The sequence below is a fragment of the Armigeres subalbatus genome, chromosome 3 (genome assembly GCF_024139115.2).
Source record: "Armigeres subalbatus isolate Guangzhou_Male chromosome 3, GZ_Asu_2, whole genome shotgun sequence".
Taxonomy (NCBI): Eukaryota; Metazoa; Arthropoda; class Insecta; order Diptera; family Culicidae; genus Armigeres; species Armigeres subalbatus.
The window spans coordinates 237,706,324-237,727,523 of NC_085141.1; the positions used below are offsets into that span (position 1 = coordinate 237,706,324).

Genomic DNA, 21,200 nt, shown 5'->3' on the forward strand with positions numbered 1-21,200 from the left:
CTTTCCCACCGTCCAACTCACTACAGCCCAGCTAGACCTTCTACAAGAAACACTCCTGCTCAGAGTAGTTCAACAGCGAAACGAGCCAATAAAACCCAAATTCAACAACCTCATCTACAAGTCCGGTTACATGGTTCTAATCTGTAAGGATCAAGAGACTGCTGAGTGGTTAAAGAGAATATCCCCATCCATGAAACCCTGGGAAGGTGCAGAGCTGATGGCAATGGACGAAGTGGCGATTCCACGTCCAGAGATGATCCGAGCATTCTTCCCACAAAGCTCCAGCTATGATGACGACCGAATAAAGGCTCTCATAGAAAGCCAAAATGACATAACAACAACTAATTGGCGTATTGTGAAACGATCCATTCTTAAAGATATTCATGTTGAATGGATCTTCACAGTAGAGGGTGCGTCGATGGAAAAGTTGAAGAAGTCCAAATACACCCTCAACTACCGATTTGGTGAAATCCAACTAAGGGAGATTACAGATCAACCGACTGCCGCTACCGCCAATCCGACTGGAAGGCCGACCCAAGAGCAATCTGAGGAGGCCTCCTGTTCGGGCGAGGTTCGGCTAACTGGAAGGCCGACCCAAGAGAAATCTGAGGAAGCCTCCGGTTCGGGCGAGGTTAGTAAATCTCACCCCAAAATCACCATAAAGGCTAGTCTGTCCGCCTCTAAAGGAAAAGCTCGAAGCTTACATGCGACCCCCTGCTCTAGTGGTACCAAACCAAAGGTATCTAAACAGGGCAAAGGGGGTGCAAAAAGCGACAGTTTGACCACAGAGGCGAAACTGGCGGGCCAGGTTCGGGAAGAGAAGAGAAAAAACCTAAACTGTAATATCAAACGACATCCTGATGATCCGCAACATCCAAAGCCGGACAGTTGTCGTCCGGAAAAAAGCGGGAACCCCGGAAATGGCGACTAAAGTTCTGCAAGTGAACCTCCACCATGCTGAGAGCGCCACGGGTGTGCTCTGTCGGAGGTTCACCAAAGAGAATTTAACCGTGGCCCTCATTCAAGAGCCATGGGTCAATAAATCCAGAATACAAGGTATTCCACAACACTCATGTAAGTTGGTATATGATGACAGCCAGCTTTCTCCTAGAGTGGCTATTTTATTACATAACAACTGTAAATACTTTCCAATTTCAGAATTCATAAAAAGGGACATCGTAGCGGTCAGGATGGAGGTACCTTCCGCCAGAGGGAGTAGAGAGATCTTGGTGGTCTCGGCATACTTCCCAGGTGACGTGGACGAAATCCCTCCTCCAGAAATAGCTGCGCTCGTAGCCTACAGCCACCGACACAACATCCCCTTCGTCATAGGGTGCGACGCAAATGCACATCACACCGTATGGGGAAGTACCAATATAAACACCAGAGGTGAGTACCTGTTACAGTTTCTCTCTTCCAAGAACATTGACATTTGTAATGTTGGTGACAAGCCCACGTTTGAAAACTCCATTCGTCAGGAAGTTTTGGACTTGACTCTATGTAGTCGGTCTATCCCTGATCAAATAAAAACCTGGCATGTTTCTGAAGAACTATCAATGTCAGACCATAAACACATCATCTTCGAATGGGAAGGGGGTCTAACGATGGAAACAACGTTTAAAGATCCTAAGAAAACTGATTGGGACTCCTACTCAGCTATCCTACGATCCGAAGAGTACATCATAGAAAGTCACATCAAGTCCATAACACAATTGGAAGATGCGTCGAAATCCATTAAAAACAAAATCCTTAACGCCTACCAAGATGCTGTCCAACTAAATCAACTAGTTCGAGTAGAGACGTTCCATGGTGGAATAAAACTCTTGAGAAGCTTAGGAAAACTGCGCGTAGGGAGTTCAACCGTGCTAAGCGAACCGGCGATTGGAGCCTATACAGAAAGGCTCTGACGAACTACAACAAAGAAATAAGGTCAGCCAAACGGAAATCGTGGATTCTAATGTGTGAAAGCATAGAGAATACACCCGTAGTGGCCAGACTCCAAAAAACTCTTTCAAAAGACCACTCCAATGGTGTGGGTAGCCTCTGAAAGACGGATGGTTCGCTCACTGTAGAGCCTAGCGATACACTGAGCGAATTGTTAAAGATCCACTTCCCTGATTCAATCCCTGAGTCGAGCATCGGCGACCAAGGCACTGGAATTGCTGTCTCAGATCCACAAGAGATCCAATCATGGGTTTCTGGATCTAAAAAGACGCAATAAAGGTTGCAAAGGAAGCTTTCACTCGGGCCAGGGTTGAGAGGGCTGTGCGATCTTGCGAGCCATTTAAGTCTCCTGACATGGATGGAATATCCCCAGCGTTGATCCAAAACGAGGAGAAAACACTGGTTCCACCCTTGGTTGAGATTTTTAAGGCGAGTCTGATTTTGGGGCACATACCTAACGATTGGCGTCAAATCCGGGCTGTCTTCATTCCGAAGGCAGGCAAGAGAGATAAAACCAACCCCAAAGCATTCAGGCCGATAAGTTTATCCTCTGTAATGCTCAAAATTATGGAAAAGGTACTATGCGAGTACATAAATCACAAATTTATGAAAGCAATGCCTTTGTCAAAAAACCAATTCGCTTATCAAAGTGGAAAATCTACGATCTCGGCACTACATACGGTAGTTCAAAAAATCGAAAAGACACTTAATGCAAAAGAAATTGCTCTTGTAGCATTTCTTGATATTGAGGGCGCATTCGATTCGTCTATAGGGTCAGCAATGTTGAGGAGAAAATTCGACCCATGCATTGTTACCTGGGTACATGCTATGCTAGCTAATCGGAAAATCTCCTCTGAGCTTAGCGGTTCATACATCACTGTTAAAGCAACAAGGGGGTGTCCGCAAGGCGGAGTGCTTTCTCCTTTTTTGTGGTCACTGGTGGTGGATGAGCTTCTAGACAGCTTAGAGAGAAGAGGCTTCGAAGTGGTTGGATATGCTGATGACGTTGTCATTATTGTACGAGGCAAATTCGAAAGTGTTATCGTGGAAAGAATGCAATCTGCCCTAAATCACACTTTTTCCTGGTGTCAAAAGTATCAACTAGGCATAAATCCTACAAATCTTCCATTATCCCTTTCACCAAACGGAGAAAGGTACAACTGAAACCCCTTTTCTTGAATCAAACACAATTAGTTTATTCAAGTGAAGTAAAATATCTAGGTGTCATACTCGACGCAAAGCTTAATTGGAACTCTCATCTCCAATCAGTTGTGCAGAAAGGTCTCAATACACTTTGGGTTTGTTCAAAAACCCTTGGTAAAAGATGGGGCCTAAAACCAAGTATGATCATGTGGATATATAAAACCATTGTCCGTCCCAGGACAACTTACGCTTCCCTTGTCTGGTGGCCTAAAACTAATGAGGCTGCTGCAAGGGCTAAGCTCAACAAAATCCAACGCACCGCTTGCATAGCCATCACTGGTGCAGTTCGTAGTACACCCACTTTGGCCCTAGACGCAATGCTTCACCTGCCCCGGTTAGATCAATTCATAAAGCTGGAAGCGGAAAAAGTGCTCTAAGGTTAAAGAGAACAAAAACACTGCTGTCGGGAGACCTTACGGGTCACCTCAGCATATTAAATGAATTTGCCATAAATCCCGCAATAGGAATTTGTAGTGACTGGATGGAAACGGTAGTCAATTATGACTTACCTTACGATGTGTTCATTCCTTCCCGCCAGGAGTGGGAAGGAGATGGACCAACGTTCCAACAGGCTCTATAAATTTCTTCACAGATGGTTCGAAAATGAATAATCTGACAGGATCCGGAATCTATGGCCCTACAACAAAAATTTCTGTCCACTTAGGACAGTGGCCCACAGTATTTCAGGCGGAAATATATGCAATATTAGAATGCGTGTTATTATGCCTGAGGAGAAAGTATAGATTTGCAAAAATATGTATTTTCTCTGACAGCCAAGCGGCACTTAAGTCGCTTAATAACTACACTTGTAACTCAAAGCTAGTGTGGGAATGCATTCTGGCTTTGAAAAACTTATCCATACGCAATCGAGTCTACCTATATTGGATCCCAGGACATACGGGTCTAGAGGGAAACGAGATTGCTGATGAGCTAGCCAGGAATGGATCTAATGAAAGGTTCATTGGCCCTGAGCCCTTCTGAGGGATCTCAGACTGCTCTGTAAAAATGGAACTGAACAAATATATGGTCAGTCAAATCACATCAAACTGGAATGCACTTCCCCATACGAGCCAATCCAAAAGGCTCGTAACGATTAACCCCAAGAAAACCCAACAACTATTAGGTCTCAACAAACGGGATCTCAACATCTACATCGGTCTAATAACTGGACACTGCCCCTGCAGATACCATCTACAAAAGATCGGAGCAATCCAAACCTCAAATTGCCGCTTCTGTGACGAGGAGAGAGAAACATCAGTTGCAGTATGCCTGCGCTCAAAACTCTCGACGATGTACAACACGTGGCGAAGTCGGACGCCACGGCTTAACATTGGGCGGCTACAAGACGGTAGACTAGCCCAAGGATACGCGCAGCAGCTGGAAGTAGCACTACCATTGGAAGAGCAGCTAGGCGCAACGTCTCTTGAAGATGCCTGGAGAGATATTCGATCCGCCATTGGTAGCACCATAACCGCTGTACTTGGCACGGTACCCCTGGATCAGAGAAACAACTGGTATGACGGCGAATGTAAGCAGTTAGTGGAAGAGAAGAATGCAGCATGGGCGAGATTGCTGCAACACCGCACGAGGGCGAAAGAGACACGATATAAACGGGCGCGGAACAGACAAAACTCGGTGTTCCGGAGGAAAAAGCGCCAGCAGGAAGATCGAGACCGTGAAGGTACGGAGCAACTGTACCACGCTAATAATGCACGTAAGTTCTATGAGAAGTTAAACCGTTTACGTAAGGGCCACGTGCCACAGCCTGATATGTGTAAGGACATAAACGGGAACCTTCTTACGAACGAGCGTGAGGTGATCCAAAGGTGGCGGCAGCACTAAGAAGAACACCTGAATGTCGATGTGGCAGACGAAGATGGCGGTATGATGATGGACCTGGGAGAACGCGCGCAGGACATAATTTTACCGGCTCCGGATCTCCAGGAAATCCAGGAAGAGATTGGCCGGCTGAAGAACAACAAAGCCCCTGGGGTTATTGACCAACTACCAGGAGAGCTTTTTAAACACAGTGGTGAGGCACTGGCTAGAGCGCTGCACTGGGTCATTACCAAGATTTGGGAGGAGATATTTTTGCCGCAAGAGTCGATTAAAGGTGTCGTGTATCCCATCTGCAAAAAGGGCGATAAGCTGTATTGTAGCAACTACCGTGCAATCACATTGCTGAACGCCGCCTAAAAGGTACTCTCCTATATTTTATGCCGTCGACTAAGACCAATTGCAAGAAAGTTCGTGGGGCAGTACCAGGCGGGATTTATGTGTGAAGGCTCTACCACAGACCAGGTGTTAGCTGTACGTCAGGTATTGCAGAAATGCTGCGAATACAACGTGCCCACACATCATCTATTTATCGACTTCAAAGCCGCATATGATACAATCGATCGGGACCAGCTATGGCAGCTAATAATAAAAGCAAACACGGATTTCCGGATAAACTGACATGGTTGATCAAAGCGACGATGGATCGGACGATGTGCGTAGTTCGAGTTTCAGGGGCATTCTCGAGTCTTTCTCGGCTCATTTCAGTATCATTCTCGAAGACGAAGTACATGGGTGTATATGGGCTCACTGGTGACTGCCGAAAATGATATCAGCAGAGAAATTCAGAGACGCATAGTGGCTGGAAATCGTACGTACTTTGGATCGCAAAGCGATCCGATCGAATAGAGTTCGCCGTCCGTACCAAACGCTTATTGGATCGGTAGTCCATCACGGACATGAGACCTGGACGATGCTCGTGGAGGACCAACGCGCACTTGCAGTTTTCGAAAAGAAAGTGCTGCATACCATCTATGGTTGGGTGCAGATTGCATCAGCTGTTGGGAGAACCATCCATCGTTCACACCGCGAAAATCGGACGACTGGGGTGGGCCGGGCACGTAGCCAGAATGTTGGACAGTAACCTGGTGAAAATGGTTCTCAACAACGATCCAACGAGCACAAGAAGGCGAGGTGCGCAGCGGGCAAGGTGGATCGATCAGGTGGAAGATGACTTGCGGACCCTCCGTAGACTGCGTGGTTGGCGACGTGTAGCCATGGACCGAGCCGAATGGAGAAGACTCTTATATACCGCACAGGCCACTTCGGCCTTAGTCTGAATAAATAATATATAGTATAACCATGTTTCAATGTACGTGTCGTTTAGTACCAAGCACAACATAACATATGGTCAGTCATATGCCATGACTCGTACCCATCCCGGGATCATGTGGATTATGAAACCAATCACTTTTCGTGGATGAGCAGACCAAATCTCTCTAATTTTATTCTTCTTCATCCACCACCGCTGCCCTCGCTGCCTGAGCAATCATCGGCCTCTAGCCGTGAACTCTGAGCACAGAATGACAAAAAAATGCGCCCACTTCTTTCATGCATATTCGCAGACCCACCGGCAGTTCTAACGCTGGCGACTGCATGCTGTGTAGGTAAACAAAGCGAACGAACGAACGAAACGAAAAATGCGCGAACAAAAAGCACGTCAGTACGCGCTACTGTCACAAATTGTAATTACTCGCACACGACAGGCACTGCTTCTTTTATACACAAAGAAAATCTTGCGGTGGAGTAGTTGTAGTAGTAGTAGTTTTATTTACGTGGCTTTGACATTTGCGGTGGACTAGAAGGCCCGTAACATACCTTATTCTGATGTCCGTGTTAGGTATGCACGAGATTGGTTACATATGAAATTTTTGCTGGCTTTGACAAGAATTGAAATTTTCAATAGATTATCATTAATAATTTTAAGTTTCAATGAATTGGGCAAATTGCTGGAGAGTGTCTGAGTCGATTGATATATAAATCTTTAAAAACCATCAAAAGATAAAGGCGCTATCAACGTTCGAAATCTTCCCTTTCAGCGCAACGCTCTCGATTTCAAAAATCTAAATGACACCCAGTATAGTAAAGAGAGAAAGACGTAAGTCCTACGTCAAAATCCACTAAGCAATATCTTCAAATCTGGACTGTCAGGCTCTTCAGAATGATGTTGAATAACTTCAAAGACATAGTGCACTGAGAATGGAATAGAGCTCATTGCAAGAAAGTGTAATGTTATATCGTTTCTCGTCGTCAATACTGGGTAGAGTTTGAACATTTAAATCAGCTTCTCTTGATCACGTTGAGGGGCACGAATCCTGAGTGTAATCATAAGTACAACCTTCGGTTTAAAAAGCACACCATCATCAGTTTGACAAAAGCAAAGGCTTTCGCTACTCTAGGATTTTTTTTGCCGCGACACTGGTTGTTTTAGAGATATCAAGAAAGTGTCCAGCGCAATTTTCTTATGTACGCTTTACGACAGCTGATGTCAGCGCTGTTTTTAATTTGAATATGCTCAAGTCAATGTACAAGAAAATAATTAAAAACATAACATAATAATCAGTCTGTGGAATTGTTATCAATAATAATTGGGAAATTGTAATACATCCTTTGCTAAAATGAAGCAAATCGTTTCGAAATCTAAAAGACATTTCATAAATTTCGTTTGAAAATTGACATGACCTAGTCACAAACATTTTTCATAGTTCAATTACTTACCTCAATGTTACTTTATCAGAATATTTATACACATTTAAACTATTCAAGCACATTTGTCGTTTGAAGTGTATTGACTATTTACAAGAATAAAGCATGCACTACAAGAAACAAGTAATTGAATGATATTTAATTCTGGATATTCATGCACCAGTGGTCATCGATCTAGGAATGGGGAAACGACCTGTCAATTGTTGGTTTATCATTGCTCTTGCGGGTAAATTACCGATTTGTATAATAATTGCTTCGAAAGCATACGTTCGCCTGGTGAAACTTCTTGAAGTGGAATGATTACGGTAAAAAAAAACTTATGATTTTTTATGGATAATTATTTTCTGCCGTTTTTTGGATAGTTAGTGACATTTTTAGAAGTCGATTCAAAACTCCCTCATGATAGGTCGTGTTACCCTATAACTATGCGATGGCCAATCCGAACGGAAAGGGAATCAAAATCGAAACGATGCACCATCTATTGCAATGGGATTTTTTTTATTCTGTTGCAATGAGTGAAGCGAACTGCTGTGCTTTCGCGCGGTAAGCCACGATAGCCTTCCAATAGCGGGTATGACTATTCATAAAACATCAAAGACCGTGCGGCTAACTGTTGGTTAGGGTGTCCCAATAAGCCCTCGAACAATCAATGTTTCTGAATCCGTAGGATTCCTTCGGAACCAGGGTTGTTTATTAATTTTAGAATTGAGCTTCATGCTGCTCGCTGAATCTGCTTTGGGACACCCTACTGGGGATTGCATGGTGCAGTGCATTGAGTTCGCGATGATTGGAACGACAGAAAAAGAGGATAAGAACGGAAACCCGCCATGCAGCTGGCAGGTGAAAGGATTTCCAATTAGTTCATGGACTCGTCGCCGGGGCGATGATGATGGCGGTGATTACGTCGTTCGTGGTTCACTACCGTTCTGGCGGTTATTAGGATCTTGACTACTTTTTTTCCCCGTGTGTCGTAATTGATGCTCTAGCACTATTTTGTTACATGAAACACCACGAATGCGAAGATGATGTTGTGCTTTATGTGAGGATTTTACTCAGTTCGGAGTTTTATCTGCCGCTGAGAACCGAACCAGTTAGCGTTGCTGTCGGCTGCAGCACATGTAATGGAGATCTAACGCAAATGGAAACGGGACCTACACAATGATGAATGGCGAAAACGAAGCAAGTTTTATGCTATGTAAATATGAATGAAAATGAAATTAGCGCCAATGTGCTACTGAAGTAGGGTTTCGGATGCACTTCTAGTAGGTATATCTAGGAATAATCAAAATGCGAAGCACTAAACGGATTTTAATCTCCCTGCTGGTACTCGACAGGCTTTTAGTAGGGGAGCGGTTTCCGGTCAGACTAAACCGTTTCACATGAAAGAGATTACACGAAACAAAACATAACAGATAGAGGAGCAACACTGGATTGAAACCGTAGGAACATTTCGTGGCTATATTTACAATGCCTTTTGCATTGTTGGAACGAACAAGCTTTTTTTTATGAAATGTGGTCTTGTGAAATATTTCACAGACGTTAGTCTTTTCTGTAACTAAAAAAATATTAAAATTTCGGACATTCCTCCAGTTTAATGCAGTGCGCCCTCGGATTATAATAACCAACGAAACAAGTATGGCACGAACAAGAATCCGTAATGCAGCAAGAGTTTTTAGATACCGAAAGAAAGAAATAAAATATGTAGAACAAACGTTACCCTGAGAACCACTTGCAGACCGCGGAAGTCTTTCTCCGGGTAGCTCTCCCACGTAGCCTCGTCCAGCCCGGCGTCCGGATCGGATAGCATCAGGCCGAAATCGACTTCCGCCGGTTCCGTTTCGGGGTGGTCGTATCCACTTGCGTAATCGTTCTGTGTCCGGTTTTCATTTTTTTTTGTTTCGGTTGTGCCGCCGCGAGGGGGCATTTTTGTGTTTCCGTTTATGTTTTTTTTTTCGGTGGGGTGGTGGGTCGGAGGGATCATAGGGAAAAGGACGGTGTGGTGCATGTGGATTTTTTGGTTGGTGATAGAAGCAGTTGAAGCCAGATGTTGCACAAACACAGCACCCCACAACCCGGAAAGTGCGCAATGGTGATGGCGATGTTGTTGTTGTTTGTAGTTCCCGCGTGTGGGCAGGGGGATTATTCGTAGACAATCACATACACAGCAACGCACAAATACATATTTGAAACAGTTTGCGTTTTATCATTTGTTTTGCGGGTGGTAATTTTGTGCGAAGTAGATTTTTTGGGGATTTGCAGCGCATTACGAGAGGTGGTGATTTTTGTTGCAGATTTGTTGTTGTTTGAAGGAAAAGAGAAAATAGAGAAATATAAATAAAAACAATTGGGTTGTTATAGACAGGTTATTTCGTTTGCCAATGTGGTATCAGATGGAGGTGAAATAGTCGGGCAATTGTGCGATGAGAGCTACTAAAAAAATGTTTAATTTTTTATAGAACGACTGTGATGAATCAACTAAAAAAAACATCATGCAATATGTTTGTCGAATTGAGTAGAATGGATTTGCATATTGTATATCTAGTTAAAAATGGATGATGCGAAACGTATTCAAACTCATCATGCTGATTTGAATTTGCGTCACATGATTTATCTTTCGTTCAACACCAGTAAATAAATCATTAGCTCCATTCTGTTTAGCTTTGCTTCAGGTCTGGTGCGATACAAATTCTCTCACTTTTTGTGTTAGAAAATCTTAATGGTAGTCTAACGTTTTACAAATTTCACAAAAGAATCTGCATCGATTTTACACAATTTTCTAGATGTTCTTTCAACCAATTTTGTGGAGAATTGCATTCGTTAGATTTTGAAGAATATTTGTCTATGAATGTTTTACTTTGAATGAGTTTTTCAAGTTGGGGATCATGACTCTGGTTGGTCTAAAAAGTGCGAAGAATTTTTCGTGGGTGTTCGGAAAATTTCCATTGGAAAGTTGGATGAACTTACACTGGAGAGCTGAAAGATGTGCCCCTGGAAAATTCTTAAGAAACTATAATTTGATCCACAAAATCCCTAATTTGCGCATTTTTTAACGTTCGAGTTAATATGCATCAAAATATAATTTTTCACGTCTTACGGAACATATTTTCCTATGATTCCTAAATTGTAGTGTAGTTATACACCTTAAAATTATTCTTTATGGTAGTTCCCGAACTATTTTATGGAATTATGGCAGCATTTTACGGAACAATCAGCTGTTATTTATGGATCGTTTTCATTATTTTATGGATCAATTAATTTTGTTTATTTGCAAAAGCATGTTTATATGTCAAAAGTGAGCTCAGATTGAATATCAATAGTTGTTGAAAATGTAATCAACGGTTCACGTCAAAATTGGATTCGAAAGCAAAAAGCAAATCTCCGATTATGCCACAGAGATGAATAAAAATGTTGAAAATGCAAAATTTGTCACAATTGAATAATATCCCTTTTCACTCATTTATCGAGCAAGACCAAGAGCTGATTACTCCACCAAATACCACCCCCATCATCGCGATCATTACTATTGAATGGAATTAATTTGCAAGTCGTGTCAGCATGACACTGCTCCAGTGCGGCGTTTCGCGTCATTGCAGATGATGATGTAACCCCATGATTACCGCCCGACGCGCGCGTTGGTTGGGGCAAAATGGCATTAGTTCACAGATCAATTAAATGCTTTCCCGTTTGACGCATTTGTTTGTATGCGTAACAGTCACTCCCCCCCTTCCGTTCGTGCTCGTGTTTCGCGGTGACGGGAAATGGTTCCGATAATATCCGCCGATATCAAGCATTTCAATTAAGTTTTACGCAACAATCTATGCATTAATTAATCGCTGCCAATGTTTTTCCCCACTTGGAACGATTTCCGACGCGCTTGAGCCACCAGAGGGCTTTATATGGAGTTATTCCGATGCGTTGCGCTTGTTTGTCATCAAAATTGAAACGTTACAAAAACCGGCAGGAAAACGGTCAACATCACGAACTCGATCAAACAGGTTTCGCACAAAAGCTGATAAGGGTCACGTTGGCTTTTATGCGATTTTAATTTATAGCTGAGCAGAACGTTTTTCACGGTTGGGAAAGCCGTTTTCCGTTGTGACTGGCCCTGTGGTAGGGGAGGATGAACTCAAATTTGTTTAAACACAGCAACTTGATTTGTTTATTTTTTAACATTGAACATGTATATTACCAAAAAAGAGTCTATTATATCTTTCTTTGGAGATGAGTTCAATATATTTCATTGAGATGGAAAAAGGAGCAGTTCCCCTATATGGTGCATTTCTGTCCCAAGATCCGAACCATTTTACAAAACCCTTCTACAATAGTCGTTTGCTTGTTTGAAGCTCCGCATCGATTCCCGTTCTTTTGGCGCCTAGTCATACCTACATATGCACAACAACCACCACCGGGGGCTACTCACTTTTCCCGATACGAGGAGAGAAGTAATCAACGCGTATGTAGCGTTCGGGAAGTGTTGTTTTGATATTTGGGCTCGAAGGCACACATCCCAGTCATCAAATGCAGTGCCGAAAAAAGGGGCAGCTTGCATACATAAGCCACTCGATGCATCGCACTCGGTGCAAGGTGGTTCGTCCCATTTTGTGTTGGGTTTAGTTCAACAGATTTAAACTTTAGTTGACTGGTCCCACGTGTGCCGTTGGCTAGCCGAAAAGCTTTTCTCGGTATATGCATCCGAATGGTGGAGCAACCCACAGGCAGTTGTTTTGAATCCAGCTGCCTTTGTGATGAACAAATCCACTGGAACTGGGAAAACTAGTTGACTGAAATGTTTGGACTACGGTGTTCACGGTTTGATTTTGATTTAAATGAGTGAAATCTCTCCAGCCCAATGATCATCGTCTTCGGTTCCCCATAACTAACATATTTATAAGAATCAAAAAATGTATTAGAATTTGATTTTGGCTTTGTAAAGCTTCAAGGCTTCCAAATAAACGAAAGATTAAAAAAATGATCATCGTGGATTGAGCGCTCGATAGAGTACATGACGGCGGACGCAGTATGTCCTTAATTACATTTCTTTTTTCTATCAGGAAAGTGTTTTTGGTGGAATCGTGTGCCTTCAGATTTCACATGGAAGGGGCAGTTTATTCGCTTCCCAGCCGGGAATTTATTTGCTGGACTTTCAAGTCTCGGTCCATGCAACGAGGAGCCCTTGAAATTTGTAATTGAGCGGTAGTGTATGTCCTTCTGTTGCGATTCCAATGTTCCCAGATGGATCTCCTTATCCAGACGTTGGTATCTGATAACGTTGAAAAATGCCGGCCTCTGGATCCAAAGGTGCCTATAGGCTGTCTGCTCTGCAGCGCAGAGATGACGGTGCCTAAGTCAGTGAAAACTAGGAATGGCTTCCTCGACGGGTATGTTGCGGCAATGAAAACCGCGGAAGCTTCAGCGGAAAATATTATACAGGTCTGGGAACGGTTGTTTGGCCGAAAACCATGCCGTTTGACCTAAGACCACTAGGCCGGAAGTTGTTTGGCCGAATATACCATTTAAGCGTACAGACCATTAGGCCGAACAGGTAATTTGGCCGAAAGGGTCATACAGCCGAATAGGTCATTTGGCTGAATATGTCGGTGGGCCGAAACGGTCGTTTAGCAAAAGTGTTATTTGACCGTAAATGTCGTTTGGCCGAATAGGTTGGTGGTCATTCAAAAATGCTTGGAATGATGCCACAGTACATATACTAGGTATACGAAACAGCGTGACAGAGGGGGACGGGGTATAGAAATCTCAAAAAGCAGTGGACGTCATAATTGAATCACCCCTTGTTTGTATAGCTTAGCTTTGATTGACTACACCCAACTAGTGATTGTTAGATTTTCTAACAATTCTGTATAAGAACCTACCAGAACCTGTATAAGAATTGGGCATATGTGAAAATGCGCGATTTTTAAACAATTATAAAATGCTACATTCTTATGATGTTTGTAAACTTACATTTTTTTGTGTAAAAATCTAACAAATTCTCATATGCCCAGTTCTTGTACAGGTTTTGATAGGTTCTCATAGAGAGCTGTTTGAAAAACTAACAGTTGCTGGTTGGGTGCATACATATCTATGGTTGCCACTGGTATGGTAATTGATCACAATCACAATTGCACAAAGAATCAACTGAATGATTGACTGATTGCTCAAGCATTTTCAGTGTGCGAGTTTCTATGATTAAAATGTCCAAATGATCAATAACAACGCCGGTCACGTATTTGTTGTCAGTTAGGAAGTGGGAAGAAATATTATAAGATGTTTTTTACTATTTGAAGACCGTGTTAACCTCTGCGTCTCCACAAAACCACAGAAAGGATTATCAGTTAGTCGGTAGAAATCGTTGGATCTGGATTCACTCTGATAAGTTATGCAACTATGCCAATTTTTACACAATGATTTTAACTAACTATTATTCGGCCGCACAGAGCAAAACGAACTAACCAACTGAACACCGAGCACTTCAATTGATTTATCTCTCGATCCTACAAAGCTAAACGATACCGGATCGTGCGAAGTGACTAAGAACCGGGCATGAACACTCCTCACCATCATTGTCATTTCAATCTGACGAAATGGTGCACGCCAAATACCAGAGCAGATTTTTTAAATAGGACATCTCTGCTCACCTTGCATGCCCGGTGGCATATGCAAACTGTAGAGGATCTCGTTTTGGACGACCGAAACGACGCACAACACTAACACAACACGATCCTCCAAATACTAATCAATAACCTTTGTGGTCCACCGAAGAGAAAGAAATATCACTTCGTACCCGGTGGCAGATGCAAACTATCTCGTTTGGCCGAAAAAGTCGTTTGGCAGAATTGGTCATTTGCAGAAACGGTCGTTTAACAGAAAAAGCCATTTGGCTGGAAATGTTGTTTTCCCGAATAGGTCACCTTTTGACCATAATGGTAGTTTGGCAAACAGGATCACTTGAAATAGTGAGAAGCGAGCAATGCAGCACACATGCTTCACATGGGTTACTGCGACTCATATGTGATCAGATTTGGTCACAATCAAGTTGCTGAAACCTTTTGACATGATTCTATCACAAACGCCAGAATGACAAAGACCCGAAATCAATTCGCCCGAATGTAACAATGCCCGAATTCCATTCGCCTGAAAAGACCAAACGCCCGAAAAGACCATTTGCCCAAAGGGATCATACGCCCGAATGGACCATTTGCCCGAATTGGCTGTACAGCCGAATAGATTTTTTTTTAGAAGACTGGCTTCCCACTGAAGTTTCATGATCCATATAGCTGCTTAGCATAATCAAAAAACATATGATCGCTTTTTTCTGTCTCCATATTTGCTCGAATTGAGAAACAAAATTGTATGGATCCTACTCTTAAATCACGAAGAGTGAAGTGAAAGAGTGATTTAATAATTCCTTTATTTTAGCATAATGATTAATAAGGAAGGAATCATACTCTCTTAGCGTAATCGGGGAAAATGCTTTTTTTTAAAGAAGATATCGAACCTGTGTCAAAAAGTCGATAGGACAAATGGCCGAAAGTACAAAAGGGCAGAAGGTCGAATAGACAATAAATTAAAGTGTGATCCTCTCGTTTAATAAACAATGTGCACTCGCTTGACTGTGGATATACAACAGTAAAGCACATGTGGTGATTGGACAAATCAAGCATCCGAAAGATATTCAATTTGCAAAAAAGAGAGTTAACCGTGGTGGACGTTGGTACTCGGATTCTGATGGCTTTTCCGCAACCGTGACCTTGTTGTGTAGGGGTTATCACGCCTATCTAGAGAGTAGGAGGTTGAGGGTTCGAGTCCCTCCAAGACACGTGGATTCTTTTTCGCAAATTTCATATCAATTTGTTCATTTCGAAACATATGCTGTGCATATGCACAGCCAAGATATTTAACAAAAAAATGGTTTTCGTACGGCCGAGTTGCCGAATAATATGCAATTAATAATAAATTAAAATTAAACAAAATTACTGGGTCACAAGGTCGAAAGTACGAAAAAATAATATATTCTATGATACCTTTGATGAAAAGGATGATTTGGCTAAATACAGTGAACTCTTCCTAAATCGATTTTTTTCCCTTTCTCGACGAAATTCAAAGTCCCTTTAATATATCCCTTACTCGATATTCTCTAAGCCGAAGTAATTTCCCTCGCTTACTAAAGATTGTCAGCATCTGTCCACATGCACGATACGATGTCAGACTATTTGGCCGAATGCCGTTCCAGCCGAATAGTTGAAAAATAAGAAGCGAGTAGTGAGCATTGCGAGAAGAGAGGAATGACACATTTCTAACATCTCATAAGAAAAAAGACGTGAGAAGTAGGAAGTGAATTAAAATAAGAAATGAGAAATAAAAAGTGAGAAGTGATGAGTTGAGTGCAAATTGAGAAGTGAAAAGTGAAAACTGAATATTGAAAAGTGAAAAGTAAGTATAAGAAATGAGAAATTTGAAAATAAGAAGTGTGAGATGAAAAGTCAAACGCACAGTGATCAGTAAAAAATGAGAAATTCGAATTGAGAGAGCGAAGCGAGGAGTGAAAAGTGAGAAGCAAAAACTAAGAAGTGACAAATGAGAAGTGAGAAGTAAGAATTGAAAAGTAAAAAGTGAGAAATGCGAGAACAGAGAAGTGAGAAGTGCGAAGTGAGTAATGAGAAGTGGGAAGGGAGAAATGAGAAGTAGGAAGTAAAACCGGAGGAGTGAGAAGTTGGAAATGAGAAGAAATTATTTTGAGCTTTTTAGTGGAATGTCTTCACTTGTCATAAGACGAGTTTGGAATTAAATGGGATTGTACAAACTCGTCTTATGACAAGTGGAAATGAGAAGTTAGGTGTGACAAATGAAAGGTGAGAATTGAAAAAACAAAATTAATCTATATTCTTCCTTGACTTTTTACGCCCTGCTTTTTTTCCTTCTTTCTTCTTTATTCTTTTTTTTTCTATTTTTTTCTTCTTTCTTGTCTTTTCTTTGTTTTTCCTTCTTTCCTTCTAACTTATATCTCGCCATTCTCTTCTCACTTTTCAACATCTCGCTTTCCTATTCTCAATTATTATCTCCCACTTCTCACCTCTTGTTTTTGTTTTCCTCACTACTCACTAGGGTGGCTCAAATTAGTATGGGAAAAACTTTTTTTCAACTTTTTTGATGGGCCGCCCTCTTATTCGGTTCTATTTGATGCCCTGATGCTCTGGACAAAATTTCAGCCAAATCGGTCAATGTTTGGGCGGTGCTAAACTCGTTGGAAGTTTATATGCAAAAAATGTATGCAGAAACATCCAAAAACAGTGAATTGCAGTTAGACGGCACAACTTACGATGAAGAACTATGATACTCATTCAGATCTTGAAGAATTCAATACAGATTGTTATGCAGAAAACCGCAAGAAGATTAGAGTTTGCCCGGCTAAGTTATTAGCATTTCTCTGAAGCGGAGTTTGAGCAAATTTCGTTTCTTTTACCTTTAAAAAGAAATAAATTCAACCGTACAACACTCCAGTAAAATGCTAATATCTTCTAATCTTCTCGCGGTTTTCAGCATATCATTCTGTATTCAATTCTACAATAACTGAATGAGTATCATGATTCTTGATCGTAAATGGTGCCGTCCAACTGTAAATCACCGTTTTTGGATGTTTCTGCATATATTTTTCCATATAAACTTCCAACAAGTTTAGCACTGCCCAAACGTTGACCGATTTGGCTGAAATTTTGCCCAGAGCATCAGGGCATCAAATAGAACCGAATAAGAGGGCGGCCCATCAAAAAATTTGAAAAAGTGTTTTTTGAGCCACCCTACTACTCACTTCCTATTTCTCACTTCACAACTATCACATCTTATTTCTTACCATTCACTTGTCACTTTTCATTCATCACTTCCCACTACTCACTCCTCACATGTAACTGAACACATCTTACTACTAAGGAAACAAATTTTTGCTATTCAGCCAAACGACATTCAGCTAAAATGGCGTTCGGCCAAATGATCCTTAACCATATTTCTACATGTTATGGAAGTATCTGATATTTTGTAAAAAAATATAAATGGATGCTATGTTTGTAAACGACTGAATTTTGATTAACTGGAAGGGTTTATTTTCGGCTTGCAGTCTTTTTGATGAGCTGAATGATTTTTATGAAATCATCGCCGACGTTTCGGTGTTTGGTTCACACCTTCTTCAGGGCTTGACTAAAATCTTCGTTGTCGGAAATCCATCCACCGTCAGATCGACGATTTCCGACAACGAAGATTTTAGTCAAGCCCTGAAGAAGGTGTGAACCAAACACCGAAACGTCGGCGATGATATCATAAAAATCATTCAGTTCATCAAAAAAGACTGCAAGCCGAAAATAAACCCTTCCCTGTAGCTCTAAAGAACAGCCTATGTTTAAAAGAAAAAATAAATCTAAAATTGATTATTATCAGGTGAAACATAAACCAAAATATTAATATGCAAAAGTCGAAAAGCAGCCCATAATTAAAAAAATAAAAATCTAGGATAAAACCTTGAACTTTAAAGCATTGGAACTATTGTACAAATTATTTTTTTTGTAACTTTTACCAACTAACCTACAAGGTTTAGAATGAGTATTCAAAGTAAAAGTTACTATTAGGCCCAGGCCTTTTTATCAAGGTAGATTTTTATCTGCATAATGCCTGTTGGCCGGATATCATACTCGCCAATGGAACATCAATGGTTACTGAAACGGCTTTGGGACAGTTTGTTGAATGATATTTAGTCGAAAGGATATTTGGTCAAAGGGACATTTAGTCGAATGGACATTTAGTCGAAAGAACATTTAGTGGAAAGGACGTTTAGTCGAATGTTGAAAGTGTTTATTCGGAAATAGATAATTAGTTAAATGGATAATTCATCAATAGATAATGGTTAAATTTGAATAAATTATCCACAAGATACATGGATAAACTGATTGGAGTAATTCGGAGAAGGGTCGTTTGGCCGAAACCCAAGGTTCATTAGGCCAAAAGACGAATTTCTCGCCAACCCTGCTATGGGGCTGGCAGCACCATCTCAGAATCAAATGAATCTTGGTGGGCATAAAGATATGGTATTTCTAAGCCACTCTGCATATGACAATGACAAGGCTTACAAAAAAGTGTTGTATGGCGGACTGTCGTGAAATTCCCAGAAGTTTTTTGGAAAAAACGATTGCTACACTGAAAGGAAAATAGTTTTAGAAATTAAAGTCGATATTAAAAAACCTCATCTTAAAAATCCATGAAATTTTTCTGCACATAGGTATTTCATTTATCTAACTTTTCTGGGAATAATGTTCCTGTGACATATTTAAGGAAAAAAAGTTTTTTTTCTAAAAGATACTTTTTTCATGTCCATAATGAGTGAAAATTTATTAGCGTGTTTTATGCCCACAGCGCCAAATATAGTTTCAGCAGCCTTTCATCAACCAACGACATATTTTAGACGTATAAAAATTTGTTTAGGGGCCGTACACATATTACGTAAGCACTTATGGGGGGAGGGGGGTCGGTAAATATCTTACGCTCTCTATAAATAAAAAATTTATTATTATTATTATCTTCATGAACCTCTTTAATAAAGATAATAATAATAATAATTTTTTATTTATATGGAGCGTAAGATATTTACCGACCCCCCTCCCTCCATAAGTGCTTACGTAATATGTGTACGGCCCCAAAAATCATTTGTATGAAAAAAATCTTACAAGGGGGAGGGGGCGTTGAAAAACCCAGAAAAATTGCTTACGTAATAAGTGTACGACCCCTTAGGAAGCAATTTAGCAAAATCTAATATTAATGTGGACCAACATTTGAAAAGGGTTTATATTTTCTTTGACTTTTTGTATCGAAGTAACTTAAAAACAATTGCTTTGAAAAAAAAAAATACTTCAGGTCAAAGTGAAATATTTGTACTGTTGGATTTCTCTGAAAATTATTCATTCATTATCCAAAATTCTGCTCATCATTGGATTAGTTTCCAGGCAGCAGTACATCCATTTAAAGTTTACTTCAAAAGAAACGGTAAATTAGAAAACGCAATCGAAAGCTTTATTATAATATCAGAAATATTGACCCATGACACAAAAGCTGTTCACTTGTTTATTTAAAAATTAATTGACTTTTTTAAACAGGCGATCGATTTTACAAAATTTACTTTTATGTCTGATGGAGCTGCAGCACATTATAAAAAAAAGAACTTTGCAAGTCTGCGTAATTTCAATTCTGAACATGGCTTAGAAGCAAAATGGCACTTTTTTGCATCATCGCACGGAAAAGGCCCTTGCTATGCTATTGGTGGCACTCTCAAACGAATGGCAAAACGAGCAAGTCTTGCCAAAGATTATGGAAATACTATTAAGACTTTTCGGGAGTTGGACGAATGGGCTGGACAGTCACACAAACAGACAAAAATATCACTAAATTACATTTCTGTTATATATCGAATGAGCAATGCTCAACACTGGCTGAAGAGTTTGATGAACTTTTCAAAAATGCAAAAACTATAACTGGCACACAAAAGTTTTTATATCAATCGCTCATAATAAAATCCTGGCTAAAAAATATTCCAACTCAGATGAAGACCCAAAAGTTTTCAAATTGTTCGAGTAAATTAACAAATTAATGAGCATTCAAGTAGAAATAAGAATTAAATGTAGTAACAAATAAACTTGAAGAAAAAATAAAAAAAAATGCGAAAAAGTTATAAATATTTAAAAAATGCTAAAAAGCTATTCCAATTCTAATCTTTACATTCGGTGAACGAAACGCTCTTTTATGTTTCAGATTTTACAGCTTAGACAAAATTACAATAGTCCATCAAACATCACAATTTTGTAGATCTGGTCATTTGTGTGTATCATTGATATAAGAAATCTAACAATATATACGCCCTTTTCAAATGTTGGTCCACATTAATGTTAGACTATGCTAAATTGCTCCCAAAACAAATTTGTATACGTCCAAAATGTGTCGTTGGTTAATGATAGGCTGCCGAGCCTATACTTGGCGCTGAAGGCATAAAACATGCTTATAAATTTTCTCTCAATATGAACATAAAAAAAGTTTTTCTTAGCAAAACTTGTTTTCCTTAAATATGTCACAGGGAAAGTTAGATAATTGAAATACCTATCTGCAGAAAAAATTTCATCGATTTCTGAGATGAGGTTTTTTGTAATATTGATTATAATTTCTAAAACTAATTTTTTTCAGTGTGGAAATTGGTTTTTATTTTTTGGATATTTTTTCAAAAAACTTCTGTGTAGTTCACGCCAGTCCGCCATACAACACTTTTTTGTAGGTCTTGTCATTTTAAAGTTACATCGATTTAAAAAAAAAATAGGCCCTCATCAAATGTTACTCTTGACAAATTTTGAAAAACTAAGTATGCAGAGTGGCTTAGAAATACCATATCTTTATGCCCACCAAGTTTCATTCGATTCTGAGATGGTGCTGCCAACTGCTGGTCGAGTTGGCGCGAAATTCGTCAAAAGGGTCATTTTGCCGAAAGGGTC

General features: G+C 40.5%; 1 protein-coding gene across 6 annotated transcripts in view; it reads right to left on the bottom strand.

The window, feature by feature from the left end:
• The window catches only part of LOC134221115 (fat-like cadherin-related tumor suppressor homolog), a 386,241-nt gene that overhangs the window by 166,418 nt on the left and 198,623 nt on the right, over nt 1–21,200 (bottom strand). For 3 of the 6 annotated variants that reach the window (XM_062700308.1, XM_062700310.1, XM_062700309.1), the window contains exon 8: nt 9,407–9,559. The exons of the other annotated variants lie outside the window; for them this stretch is intronic. In XM_062700308.1, the coding sequence (XP_062556292.1) occupies nt 9,407–9,559 (153 nt within the window). The remainder of the gene's footprint in view (nt 1–9,406; nt 9,560–21,200) is intronic. 6 annotated transcript variants of the gene reach the window in all.